The 14,761-nt window shown below is 40.3% G+C and overlaps 1 protein-coding gene across 3 annotated transcripts in view; it reads left to right on the top strand.

Moving 5' to 3' along the window:
• The first annotated feature begins 3,682 nt into the window (after positions 1 to 3,682).
• Positions 3,683 to 14,761, top strand: part of HSF2 (heat shock transcription factor 2) — a 55,802-nt gene continuing 44,723 nt past the window's right edge. For all 3 annotated transcript variants that reach the window (XM_064290372.1, XM_003404244.4, XM_003404245.4), the window contains exon 1: positions 3,683 to 3,870. In XM_064290372.1, the coding sequence (XP_064146442.1) occupies positions 3,778 to 3,870 (93 nt within the window). In that variant the 5' untranslated portion in view covers positions 3,683 to 3,777. The remainder of the gene's footprint in view (positions 3,871 to 14,761) is intronic.

Here is a 14,761-nt window from a genome sequence, read left to right on the forward strand (position 1 = left end):
AATGTCTTCTTAAAAGATTTTATTATGCCAATTGAGTTAGATGTCCCCTGAAAGTATGGTGCCAAACCCCGACCCCTGCTATGCTGGCCTTCAAAGCATTCAGTTTATTCTGGAAACTTCTTTGCTTTTGGTTTAGTACGGTTGTGCTGACCTCGCCTGTATTGTGTTGTCTTTCTCGTCACCTAAAGTAGTTCTTATCCACTATCGAATTAGTGAATACCTCCTCCCACCCTCCTTCCCTCCCCCCTCTCCGATAACCATCAAAGAATATTTTCTTCTCTGTTTAAACTATTCCTGGAGTTCTTATAATATTGGTCTCATACAATAGTTGTCCTTTTGCAACTGACTAATTTCACTTGGCATGCCTTCCAGATTCCTCCACGTTATGAAATGTTTCACAGATTCATCACTGCTCTTTATCAATGCATAGTATTCCGTTGTGTGAATATACCATAATTTATTTATTCATTCATCCATTGATGGGCACCTTAGTTGCTTTCATCTTTTTGCTATTGTAAACAGACAGCACATATTTTTATTCACAGTTTTATATCTAAGGAAAAAAGGAGCCCTGGTGGTGCGAATGGTTAAGTGCTCAGCTGGTAACTGAAAGACTGGCAATTTGAGAGACTCTGTGGGACAAAGACCTGGCAATCTGCTTCCGTAAAGACTACAGCCTAGAAAACCCTATAAGGCAGTTCTACTCTGTTACATGGAGTGGCTATAAGTCAAAATCAACTGTATGGCACCCAACAACAACAAAAACATATGTAAGGACCTAGGGCTCGGAGATGTTAAGTGATTTACCTAAGGTCTCTTTTAGGTCATTCCAAAAGCAAAGAAAATCACCTCTTGGTCCATATACAAATGTAGGTGGAAACCTCAAAGCAGTCCATCTTTGGCTTCAGTCATCCTATCCTTGAAAATAATCTTTAAATTAATTCTGTTTGCACTGCTGATTCCAACTAAGTTTTACGTGAGTGGCTGGATAGAATTTGTAGCAATCTGAATCAGCTGCTTTGAAGCACCCAATTTCTCCGCAGTATGTTTTTCTACTCCCTAGGCAAAGGCCTGAGTCACTCATATTTTCTAATGTTATTCTAAAGCTTCTAAATCTTACACTCCAGGCTGCAAATGACCCATGGAAATAGTCCAACTTTTTACACTTGGAGTAAACAGGGAGGCAACTCACTTTAAGAAACTGACATTATTATCCTCTAATATTGTAAATAAAACTGTTGACACTGGCTCAAATCTGTTTCTTCTGATATTTGTGGAATAGTATAAGTGGCAAATAATTGTGAGACCAAAAGCTTGATTTGTTTTTCTTCCCCTCTCAGTTTTATAAATGAGTGCAGTCTAAAAATTCTAGTCAATACTCAAAGTTTTGAGACAGTGTTACTAATTAGAATAAACATTAAGGATTACATTCATTGACAAAGAAAAGAGTAGTTTAAATTATTCCCGGAATGGCTGGATTTTGTTAAAAAGGTGAGGGGTAACAAGTCTGTACAAGTTAGAAGGGAAGGTCAGTTTACTAATTTTTCCTCTGTTAAAAAAAAAATCTTTTTTTTTTTTTTAATAGTTCTCAAAGTGTGGTCCCACTTTGCAGCACCATTTGCATCATCTGGGAATTTGTTAGAAATGCAAATTCTCAGGCTGCATGCCAGACCTACTTAATCAGAAACTTGGGACAGAGGGAGGGAGCAGATAGAAGGAGATATGGTAGGAGGGTATCAGCAATCTGGTTGCTAACAAGCCCTATAGGTGATCCTGATGTAGGCTAAAGTTTAAGACCCATTGTTGTAAAGATAAAAGCCATACACTTCAGACTAAGACATAGTTTCAATTTCAACAGCAGCTGTGTAATTTTGGACATGTCATTTAATTTCCAGGTGCCCTGGTTTCCTTCTCTGGTTAATTGCATATCACTTTGGCTGGTTTTATGAGTATCATTACTGCCTGATAAATGATTTATGTTCATTTGTTTACTTCCTCCTCCTTGAAGTTTGAGAACCACTGGCCTATAAGGTATATAACATTAGAAGTAAGGCTGGCTACACAAATTGCTGGGCCCAGCGCAAATGCCGGGTCCCTTGTTAAAAAAGTTATTTAAAATTTCAAGACAGTGATATAGCAGAGCATTAAGCCAAGTGTAGGACCTACCAAGTAGGAGGCCCCTTGGACTGCACAGGTTGAATACCCAAGCCACTAGACTCTCCTGGAAGCTCTACAAAGGGGGTTTCTGCTTGCATCTAACCAAGACGGTTTTTTTTAGATGGAAATTAATACATTAATATAAAAAAAAAGAGAGAGCTAAATTTTATGGTATAAAACAAGGTCTAGAAAAGTTTGAAGAGACAGCAGTTTGTGAGTTCAGGTGGTAATGGAAGGCTTCATGAAGGATGGGGACCTTAAGCTTGGTCTTGAAGTACAAATGCATTTGGATAATTAAAAGGAAGACAACAGATGAGCAAAGATTTAGGGGCTCGAATAAGCATGGTCTGTCTATGGACGGAAACAGATCGGAAGGTCAGAGGGGTAGTGTCTGGGGGAAGTGTCGCCTACTTTCATCGCTCACTGGCTGAAAGTTTAATTTTGTAGAATATATTTTCAAAGCATTTCATAACTACCATGTTATTAAGGCTACTCTTACATGGTTGAGAAGACAAATATTCTTATTCTCAATGAAGAGATGAGGAAGACTGGCACACACAGATGAATGGACTGCTCTAAATTCCACAGTACCAGTGTAAATAAGTACAAACTAAAGTGTACACAAAGCTGGGTCTAAACTCAGATCTGCTGACTCCTTCTCATCCAACATTTTTTTCCACTATAGCAAACTCTCAGGAAAACAAGACCATAACTGTAAAATATGTGCAGGAACAGTTTTTATTCGACTACAACCATTTGAATGATTTTTTTTTTTAATGCTGGGCATATAATGGGCACTCCATGTTTACTGAATGAGAACAAGCATGTCACTTGCCTATTACAGTTCCTGGCTCACAATTAAAAAAAAAAAAACACAACACTGCCATCGAGTCGATTGCGACTCATTGCAACTCTATAAAAGGTCCTTAATAAGGAGTTAGTTACTATTTAAATTCCTCTTTTTGATAAGCGTATCTTAAAGGGGCCATTTTCTCCTAATGGAAAATTCAGCATGAGAACAAGGTTCATTATTCTTAAGGCAGTTTCAACCTGGGTCTAGCATATCACACTTAAAGCTGCTGCTTTTTTATCCCTATGAATTATTGTATTCCACGCCTACCTTTAGATTGGTGCACACCACACTCTGCCTGCCAAACTCATGACTCAAGGGCCTCGGAGGGCTTCTTGCAGCCTCTCAACCACAACTCAGAAACATAACGCGGCTTCCACTTGAAACAACCAAACACTGTCCCCTAAACCCAAGGTCCGCTACACAGAAGGCCCTGCATAAAAGACGAATGAGAAGGCAGCGCCCCCTTATGCTCCCACCTCCCCACCTCGGCAGCATCCAATCGCTTTTCTCTGTCGATGTGATCCGCTCCTGGGATTGGCCAGAAAAGGGACCGGCGCGGGAGCCGCGCGCGCGGGCCCAGCGCAGAGACTCGTCCGTCACGTGCGGCGGCCGGGCCTCCCAGCCTCGCTGCGCGCCTGGCGGGGCGGGGGGGCGGGGCCCGAGAGCTCCTGCGCCTGCGTTGTGGACGCTCTCGGGGAGCAGCTGCCACCGCCGCTGCTACCACCTCTTTCGGGTGTAGAATTTGGAATCCCTGCGCCTCATTAACAATGAAGCAGAGTTCGAACGTGCCGGCTTTCCTCAGCAAGCTGTGGACTCTTGTGGAGGAGGCCCACACCAACGAGTTCATCACCTGGAGCCAGGTACAGGTCAGGGGACGGCGGCCTCCAACCCCTGGACACTAACCGTCTCCTCTCTCTCTGTGTCTCTCTCTCCCTGTCGCTCTCTTTCTTTCTTTCTCTCCCCCCTCTCTGCCTCACGCGGGGTTGTCTCCCTCGGCCTGCGGCTCAACGCTGCTCTGAGAGGCCCGCGGCGCGGGGAGGCGGTGCGGCGCATGGTGTCGGCGTTCGGCCTCGCGGGGACCCCCTGTATTGTTCGCGCGGGGAGCCGCGGCGGCCCGGCAGGCCGCGGTGGGGGAGGGGCGGCCCGCGCGGGGCCCGCTGCCCCGTAACGGACCGACCCAGCCCGCGTTCCGAACTGGCCCGGTCGCAGTGGCACGGGGCGGCGGCATGAGGGCAGCCGACTCGCCGAGGGTGCGGGAGCGACATTAGTGCACACTCATCCTTCGTTCTCCCGCCGGGCTCGCGGGTTACGAATCGCTGAGGGGACAGGGAGCCCCGTGTCCGGATCGTCCGCGCGGGGATTTATCAGCGGAAATCTTTACCTTGCCGACTTGATTCCCTCACTGCACGCACACAGGCACACACACACCACACACACCCCTGCTTTGCGTCTGGGATCTTTATGGGGACAGCAAGTTAGGGAAGTAGGCAAATGTTCAAACCCAGGTTACTGCTTATCGCTAGGTTTTTAGATTATCACAAAGAAAATAGCAAATAATTTGGGGATTCTGGGGCATTTGTGTAATTGGTGTTTTATAATTATTTATATAAAAATGCTAGTATTGAGTAACTTCGTGAGGAGCTAAAATTAAAATTAATCACTACATTTCACTAAACATTTACCAGCAGGGAGGTATATGGATCTCTTGATTATTGGTTTGTTCCCTGATCTGCCATTAAACAGGGATGATCTTAGTCGACGCACTTATCTGGCCTGAGTTTCATCATCCATAAGGTGAACGGGTTGCCTAGGTGACCAAAACCCCTTCTAGCTCCAGATACTAAGATTCTAAGCAGAATGATCAGATATTTACGTCAACAGTGCATTCGTCTTAGTATACACTCCTAGGCTGCTGGAATCATTTTGTGAAGGGGAGTGGAGTTGTCTTATTGTAGATGAGCACCCTAGTTGGGATATTTACATGTGCAGAGTTCTTGATAAGAATAAGGGAAAGCTACCTGCACAGTGCCTGGCACCTGTTGGCTGCTGAGTAATTGTTACCTAGCCTTCTTCTCTCTTCCTTCTCTGTTCCTTTCCTGTTAATGGGAACTCCTGGTTTTATTTACTTTTACTAACAGGAAGCACCATATTGAGTGTATGAAGTTTTGGCTACTGTAAGACCATTTTCTGCCTTGCATTATTGTCATTTGTTTATCTCTTTTCTAGGATTTAATTTTTTTGGAGGTCAGTGTTATTAACTGAGTCATCTTTCGGGGGGGGCTAGCTTTATGTTGTGCATATTCATAAGCATCTGATGAATTCTGTACAATTATACAAAGAAAAATGAAAATAAGGAAGCCAGCATATACTTAAAAATAAACATATGTGTCATGCTTTTCATCAGTCAGAAGGATTAAAAGTTGACAAGAATGGATCATTACAAACTGCTGTTACTCAGCCGTGTGTTCATGTTAGAGCCTGGACTGAGATCTGTCTCCCCAGCCTGATTTTATCAACCCTTTTTGGTTTGGGTGGGCTTTCTTATTTTTACTGCCCAGAAAAAGTACCTAAATATGTTGGTAATTGATTTTAATTAAAGGCCATTGTGTCAGTGCAGGGCCTAATATATCTTTACTAGCCAAAATATTTTAATAGCATTCTTATTTTATGGGCAATATCGAATGTGGAGAGTTTCATACTAATTCATGAATGCATCATTTTATGAATCTTAAGCCAAATAAGCAAACTACTTAAAAGTAATTCTTGTTTTTATCCCATTATTAAGTCTAAGCTTATGTTTTAAGTAGTACAGCACTCATTTTCTAATACACCAAAGGGTAAATTAAAATGTAAACCCAGTGAGGGCAGAAGACAGTGTCTGTGCCAGGGACACAGTAGGTGCTTAATAAATGTTGCATGAGTCAATGAAATCCCTGGAAGACTTAATGGAAGTGGTAGGAATGATAAAGATAGAATCATGCCTGAAAAAGAACCTTAGAGATCAGCTAGTTTAGCATCATCCTTATATAGATGAGGATTTGAGCTTTAGGTTCCGTATTAGTAATTACACAGCCAGTTAGAATTGGAGGTGGGACCCTAACATACATTTCCAAGCTCCTAAATCAGCCTTCCATCAACAGTACTAAATTAATGCAGGTTGGCAGTACATTTACATTTATGCCAAAATATTGCCCTCTTATATATTCAGTTCTGGATAAAAGCTGTATAGGGCTAAGCCTAATTGCCTAGGGCAGCTGTCTCTGTTCCTCTCCCACAGATTTTTCTAAAAGCGTTGTTAACACTGAAAGGTAAAACTTTAATTAAAACAACAATGTTAGACAGAAAAAATAAATTACTCTCATCTTTTGAAAGTTTCTATTATGGTGGTTTCTGGTTTCCTTCAAATTTGTTTTGCTGAATTTACTGTTGAGGTAATTTAACATTTATACCATCTTAGCTAAAATCATATTAAGGCCTTTTAGAAGCAGCAGATGTTTTGGAAACCAGGCAATCTTTTATGCTTTTTTTTTTTTTTTTCTTTTCACTTGTGGAAAATAATTTACTCCACTAGTTAGGTATAAGTTAAGGGGAGGAGATTCTTACCGACTGCAGTTTGGAAAACTTGGTTTAATATTCCTGAAGACATATGTAACTTAAGTTATCTGTGAAGCTTGTAATACAACAAAATTGGAAAGTGAAAACATCATTCTCATTAAATATAGAAATATAGTAAGCTAAGCAACCAAAACTATACTAAACATGTTATTGACTCTAAAAGAAAGAAAGAAAGAAACACCTGTAGTCCGAGTATCTTTAAGAAAACATGTACGTATTTCAGTTTTTCCTCTATTCTCCCCCATGAAATTGCCTTTGGGGTGGCATTTCCTATGGCTTCAAAATTTTGTGTAGCTACTCTTGGCTCTGGTAGGCAGCCTGATGCTAGGACAAAGGTAGTATTGCCAGTTAACCTAAAGGTGTTTTAAATGTAATAAGGTCCTAAAGACAGGGCACAGTTTAGCTTTGAAGCAACTGGGGAAACTTGATATTCAAGGACAAGAGGTTGTGGAGGTTAAATGGAAGTTCTTGCCATTGGTAGTCAAGAACAGTCTTTACTGATACTGAAATTTGATGCTCGGTGTATGTTCAAGTTAAGCAGTATAAAAGAGGGAAAAATGGAAAGGTCATTGTTTTTCCAGTTTTCTTACCTTTGTCTCTGTTCTTCAGTTTTATTACTTTTGTCTCGGATTGCTTCAGAAGACCAAATAATTTCCCCTAAAAGCCTCATGCTCATCTTCTTGTGCCCTTTGGCATTCTCTACTTTCCTCTCTGTCAAATCAGCAGAGACAAATCAGAAAATAGGTAGGAAGAGGGAACCAAAACAGAATTTGACTGTTTTCTAGCAGTTGTGTATGAATTTAAGCAAAAGGCCCTTAGACTTTCCAGTGTAGTTCTATCTTTTTTAACTTCCCAGGAACCACTGCATTATTGTAGTATTCCCAAGTGAAAATAAGAAAGGCCACAACATGTGGCAAAATGGGGCAAAATCCAACTTAAGTGGGCCTACACAAAAGTTTAAAGAGATTCAGTGGGAGATATTTATATATATATGTATATCGGAGAGAGAATGAGCTAGAGACTCAGATGGGATGGTTGATGAATACTGAAAAGTTATAGATTGGTTGATACAGAAAGTGTTACAATTTTCTGTTCCAAATGTGTTTTGTATTAATGGGTCTGAAGTATTAGATTATTAGTATTGAAGAATATTTTGGGTGTTTTAGACCACAAGTGCCAAAAGTTTAATTTCGGCAGTAACAACTGTTACTGCTTTTGGAAGCTTGCCAGCATTTGTGGGCAAGGCATGAGGAAAGCTACCCATCTTTCTCACCCTACTCAGTAGTGGCTATCTGCCCCTTGTAAAATGTTTGTGGAATAGGAAGAGTTCTGTCTTGTGTTACTTGAGCCTTACAGGTTTAAATGGCAGTAAGGTGGAGTTTTCACACTCATAAAGTCATTTATTAATTTTGGCGTACAGCCTTAAGGAATACCATGAGCAGGGACATTGAATGGTATGAGTGAATGAGGGGGTAGGTCAATGTGCTAGAGAACAGATTTGCAAGACATGTATCTCTTCATTTGATATAATCCAAGAGTTGAAATTCTAAAAATATAATTTGGTCCATTGTGACCAAAGATCGTTTTATTTATTTGGTGAGTTGCAAATATTTGTTGTTGTCAATCTATCATGACTAGTTATTGTGCCAGGTACTGGAAATTCATTCAGTAGTAAACCAAAGTCTCTGCCTTCGTGGAGCTTACATCTAATGGAGGATACTGATAATTAAAAAGTAATCAAATACAAGTAATGTGATTTCAGTTAATGATAAAAAAGACCCTCAACAAGATGGATTGACACAGTGGCTGCAACAGTGGGTTCAAACATAGCAACAATTTGTGAGGATGACACAGGACTGGGCAGCATTTCGTTTTGTTATACATAGGGCTGCTATGATTTGGAACTGACTTGATGGCACCTAAGAACCATCACCACAAAGAAAATAAGGCAGAATAAAGAGAAAGTATATCTGTCAGGGTCCAATCAGGAGACAAACCACACAGTATTTTGAGCAGAAAAAGTTTAATAGAATTACTGACTGTAACAGGGAAATTGGAATATAGGAGACACTAAAGAATACAAAAAGCAGTCTCTGGGTGGTACAGATGGTTAAGCACTTGGTTATTTAACTGAAAAATTGGCAGTTCGAATCCCCTCAGAGATGCCTCAGAGAATAGCCCTGGCAGTCTACTTCTGAATGATCACAGCCATTGAAAACCTTATGGAGCTTAGTTTTATGCTGAAACACATGGGCTTGCCATGACTTAGAATTGACTCAATGGGAACGGATTATTTTTTAAAGAATATAAGGATAGCACATACAAGGAACAGCCACTACTGCTGGGGCTGAGATAGTGTGCCCAAGTAAGAGCCCTTCCCTCCAAGGGAAGGTTTCTTGCTTGAGAAGGTATGTCCGTGACTCACTGAATGGCAGAGGTCACTGTGGTGCTGAGCTTGTGGAACTAACTGGAAATTCATCCTTTGGAACTTGCCAGGAAATATGCCCTCTAGAGCAAGGATTGGCAAACTGCAACCCAGGGGCCAGCTGTCTGTTTTGTAAATAAAAGTTTAGTTGGAACACAGCCATGCACATTTGTTTATATATTGTCTATAACAGCTTTCATACTATAAAGGTAGAATTATGACCTTATTCACAAGCCTAGAATATTTATTATCTGGCCATTTAAGAAAAAGCTTGTCCACCCCTGCTGTAGAGTGCTATGCCATAGGAAGCTGTTCATGGGGAGGTGTCTTGCCAGAGACACTCGATTTGAAACCTCCCTGAGGAGTGAGGGGATACCAAGGGAAGCTGCTGACCACCATACACTGCAGGAGCTAGGTACTGGAGAAGCTGCCTGCACCGCAGAAGCCTGCCAAAGACACCCTGAAACCAGGAAGGAAGGCCCCTTCTTCTTGCAATATTTCTCATATCCTCCACTGACAAAGTTTAACATTATGCCAGCTAGAAAAGGAAATATATGTAAAGGACCCAGCTCCACTTTTATAGAAGAACAATGAAGAGTGAATTTAGAGCAGTAAATTGATAAGTGGCACATACATTGAGTGGAATTTGAGGATATTTTGGGTCGGGTAACAAGGAAAGTTTCTCTGAAGAAGTAACATCTGAGCAGAGACCTGAATTAGAAAGAATGGCCCAGACAAACAGGGATTATGAATATAAATGCCTCTAATGGTGCATGTTCAAGGAAGCAAGAAGGCCCATGTGGTTGGACTGTTTTTAGAGAGTAGAAGAAGTACTATTTCAGTGAGGTTAGGGGCAGATGGCATACAGCCTTGGGATTGTGATAAGAGGACTGGAAAAGGGGAAACCAGAGGACTATTGCAGTTTTCCAAATAGTACTGAATATGGTGGTGGCTGGGACTGGGGTAGTAGCAGTGGAGTGGTGAATAGTAGTCGGAGTTGATACCTACTTTATCAGGACTTGCTGATAAATTGGCTGTAGCTGGGGGCACAGAGAAGAATTAAGGATGACTCATAGATCTGACCTGAGCAATATGATGAACGATGGTACCATTTGCTGAGATAGGAGATTAGGAGAAATGCAGGTTGGAGTTCTATTTTGGTCATATTAACTTTGAGATTAAAAAAGTAGGTTACTAGTATTATTTTAAAATTGTTTTGTTCTGCTTACATTTTTTTGACCACACGTAGTCATACGGCCACACCTAGCTTGCAAGTGGGTAGGGAAGTGCAATGCTAAGAAGAACAGGAATATTACTGGACAGCCCAAATGACTTCTACGCTCTAAAATGCCCAAGTGAAAACGTTGAATAGGCTGTTGGATATAAGACTCTGGCATTAAGGGTGGCATTTGGAGCTAGAAACAAAAATTTGCGAGTAGCAAAGCTGTGGGACGGGATGAGATCATCTGGAGAGACAAATGAAGATAGAAGGAACTGAGAGATAATGAGATATTCCAACATTTAGACGTTATGATGAAGAGAAGGAAAAGCCAGGAAAGGAGACTGAGAAGGAATACTGAGAAAGGATGAAAATCAAGGGACTGAGGTAAAAGAAGTTAATGGAAGAAAATGGAATAGAGGATGATGCTGCTGAGTGCTTAAGTGTGATGGGGTCAGAGAATTGACTATATATGGTGGAGAGCAATCTCAATTAAGGTGAAACCATGGATCGTCTAGAATTCCATACCAAGGAATTTGAACTGTAATATATAGGCTTTGGGGAACCACTGCAGTTGTGAGGAAGAGAGGGATTTTATCCAACCTGATTTTTCACGAGGTACCCCTGTCCAGATTGCAGACATGAGACATTGATATCCAGCAGTCTACTTAGGAGGCTTTGACATGTCCAGGTAAACAGTGGTGGTTATCTGAACTTTACCAGTGACAGTGGAAATAGTAAGAACAGATGGCAAACAGGGCTTTAATGATCAGTTGAGTATTGTGGAGAAAGGGAAGAGAGGAATCAGGGATGGTCCTAAAGTGTTTGACTTGAGTAAATTGGGGAGGAGGAAAGAAGTCGAAGCTATTTATAGAGTTAAAGAATAAAATTTAAAAGTGAAGTTGAGTTCGGTTTGGGGCAAGTTGAATATGAGGTCCCAATAAGCCCATAAAAAATTTTCCCAAGGGTAGTATTGTAATAGGAGCCCTGACGGCACACTGCTTAAGTGCTGGACTGCTAACCAAAAGTCAGTAGTTCTAACCCATCAGCCACTCTTCAGGAGAAAGATGTGACAGCCTGTTCCTGTGAAGATTATAGCCCTGAAAACTGTGGGGCAGTACTTTTCTGTCCTAAAGGGTCACTATGAGTCAGAATTGACTCAGTGGCAACAGGTTTTAGTATTGTAATAGAACCTTGGAAAATACCAACATTTAAGGGGTAGACAGTGGTAAAAAAAAAATAAAAAAAAAAAACCCAGTGCTGTCGAGTCGATTCTGACTCATAACAGTGGTAGAAGAGGGGAAAACAAAAAACTACCAGAAATCAATGTCATGGGACATCTTATGGACGAAGTAACCAACATTTTTAAAGGCACCGTAATCAAATGAAGTAAGATTCATAAAGCATCCATTAAACATGACTATTATAAAAAAAAAAATTATGAAATAATTTTCCTTTATTATTTTTAAAAATATGATAGCTACAAAGGAATAATGTCACGTGTGTATGTTATGAAGTGTGATACAACAAATATCTTTTCACCTCCCAAGTCTAGAACATTCTTCTCTGTTGATATTTTGGTGGTTTAGTGTTTTTTTTTTTTTTTGCAAATGTAAACACTGCTGGTACAAACTTCCTGCACATACCTCCTTATCTATGTAAGATGTATATCCCCACATACAAAAGTGGAATTGCTGGAAGAAAAAGAGTATGAAGTGTTCAACCTCAAGATAGTGCAAATTGTTTTCAAAAGAGATCAAACCGGTTTATACTCCTCTTAGTCACACATGAGGTTTTTCATTAATCCGCATCTTCAAATTTTGATATTATGACATTCTTCTTAATTTTTACCAGTCTAATGGATGTAAAGTGTTATCTCAATAAGGTCTTAATTTCTGTTTCCCTGATTACTAATGTGTGAAAACAACTTCTCATGTTTATTGGCCATTCTGTGAAATGTTTGTCTTTTGCCCATTTTTCTATTGGGTGGTTTATCTTGTATTATTTGTAGGAATTCCTTACATATTCTGAATATTCTTTTTATTATATGTGTTGCATATATCTTCTTCCAGTTCGTGTCTTATCTTTTTACTTCCCTTTTGAAAAGTAGTAGTACTTAATTTTAGTATTGCTTAATATATCACTCTTTTTTGTGATGCATGTTTTTTGTTTCTACAAGATATTTTTCATTATTCAAGGACAGAAAGATACTTTTCCATCTCTCGTTTTCTTCTGAAAATTTTTAAAGTTTGTACTCCATATGTAGGTTTTTGATCTGCCTAGAATTGATTTTTGTATGTAGGAAGAGAGGTCCAGTTTCATGTGTTCCATAAAATACTTAGTTGTCTTACCTCCTTTGCTGAATAGTTCTTCCTTTCCTCAGTGAAGTGTATTGCTACCATTGTCTTATATCAAAATTTCATATAGATATTGTGGTTTTGTTTTTTTGTTTCTTATTCCATTCCACTGGACAGTTTATCTTTGTGCCAGTATCTTACTGTCGTAATTACTGTGTTGTTGTTAGTTGCCGTTGATTTGATTCCGACTCACAGTGACCCCGTGTGTGCAGAGTAGAACTGCTCTGTAGGGTTTTCAGTGCTGAGACCTTTCAGAAGCAAATCATCAGGGCTGTCTTCCGAGGCGCCTCTGAGTAGGTTTGAACCGCCAACCTTTCAGCTAGTAGTCAAGCACTTAACCGTTTACGCCACCCAAGGACTCCATTATTACTATGTTGCTATTAGGTGCCATTGAGTTGGTTTGGACTCATAGCAACCCTGTGCACAACAGAACGAAACACTGCTCAGTCATGTGCCATCCCCACAATTGTTATGCATGAGTCCCTTGTTGCAGCTGCTGTGTCAGTCCATCTCATCGAAGGTCTTCCTCTTTTTCAATGACCCTCTACTTTACCACGCATGATATCCTCCAGGGACTGGTCCCTCCTGATAACATGTCCAAAGTACATGAGACAAAGTCTCACTGTCTTGCTTCTAAGGAGCATGCTGGTTGTTCTTCCTCCAAGACAGATTTGTTCATTTCTTCTGGCAGTTTATGGTATATTCAGTATTCTTTGCCAATACCATAATTCAAAGGCATCGATAATTCTTTGGTCTTCTTTATTCACTGTCTAGCTCTCACATACTTACAAGGTGATTGAGAATACCATAGCTTGTTCAGGCACACTATGGTCCTCAAAGTGACATCTTTGCTTTTTTACCACTTTAAAGAGATCTTTTGCAGTGGATTTGTCCAGTGCAATGTCGTTTGATTTCTCGACTGCTGCTTTCGTAGGTGTTGATTGTGAATCCAAGTAAAATGAAATTCTTGACAACTTCAACATTTTCTCCATTTATCATGATGCTGCTTATTGGTCCAGTTGTGAGGATTTTTGTTTTCTTTCTGTTGAAGTGCAGTCCACACTGAAGGCTGTAGTAGTCTCTGATCATCAGTGTTTCAACTCCTCTTTCCCTTCAGCAAGCAAGGTTGTGTCATCTTCATATTGCTGGTTGTTAAGGAGCCTTCTTCCAATCCTGGTGCTGCATTCTTCATATAATCCAGCTTCTCAGATTATTTGCTTAGCATACAGATTGAATAAGTATGGTGAAAGGATACAACCCTGACGTACATCTTTCCTGATTTTAAACAACGTGGTATCCTCGCTCTGTTTGAACCACTGCTTCTTGTGTTACGATGAAATGTGCAAAGACTTGGATTTAGAAAAACCAAAGGGAAGAACACGCTTGGCATTTCTCAAACTGAAAGTACTGAGGAAAAAATTCAAACCTTGAGCTATAATATTGAAGGATTCTGTGGGAAAAATATTGAAGGATGCAGGAAGTATCAAAAGATGGAAGGAATACACAGAGTCACTGTACTGAAAGGAATTGGTAACATTCAACCATTTCAGGCTCTAGCATATGATCAAGAACCAGTGGTACTGAAGGAAGGAGTCCAAGCTGCACTGAAGGCATTGGTGAAAAACAAGGCTCCAGGAATTGACAGAATACCAATTGAGATGTTTCAGCAAACGGATGCAGAGCTGGAGGTGCTCATTCATCTGTGCCAAGAAATTTGGAAGACAGCTACCTGGCCAACTGACTGAAACAGATCCGTATTTGTGCCTATTCCAAAGAAAGGTGATCCAACAGAATGTAGAACTTATTGAGCAGTATTAATATAACACACAAGTAAAATGTTGTTGAAGATCATTCAAAAGAGGTTGCAGCAATATATCGACAGGGAGCTGCTAGAAACTCAAGCCAGATTCAGAAGAGGACATGCAGTGAAGGATTATCATTGCTAATGTCAGATGCATCCTGGCTAAAAGCAGAGAATACCAGAAAGATAATTTACCTGTGCTTTATTGACTCTGCAAAGGTATCCAATTATGTGGATCACAACAAATTATGAATAATATTGCAAAGAATGAGAATTCCAGAACAATCAATTGAGCTCATGAGGAACCTATAATTAGTTATTGTAGCTTTATAAA

Source organism: Loxodonta africana, chromosome 1, assembly GCF_030014295.1.
Source record: "Loxodonta africana isolate mLoxAfr1 chromosome 1, mLoxAfr1.hap2, whole genome shotgun sequence".
Taxonomy (NCBI): domain Eukaryota; kingdom Metazoa; phylum Chordata; class Mammalia; order Proboscidea; family Elephantidae; genus Loxodonta; species Loxodonta africana.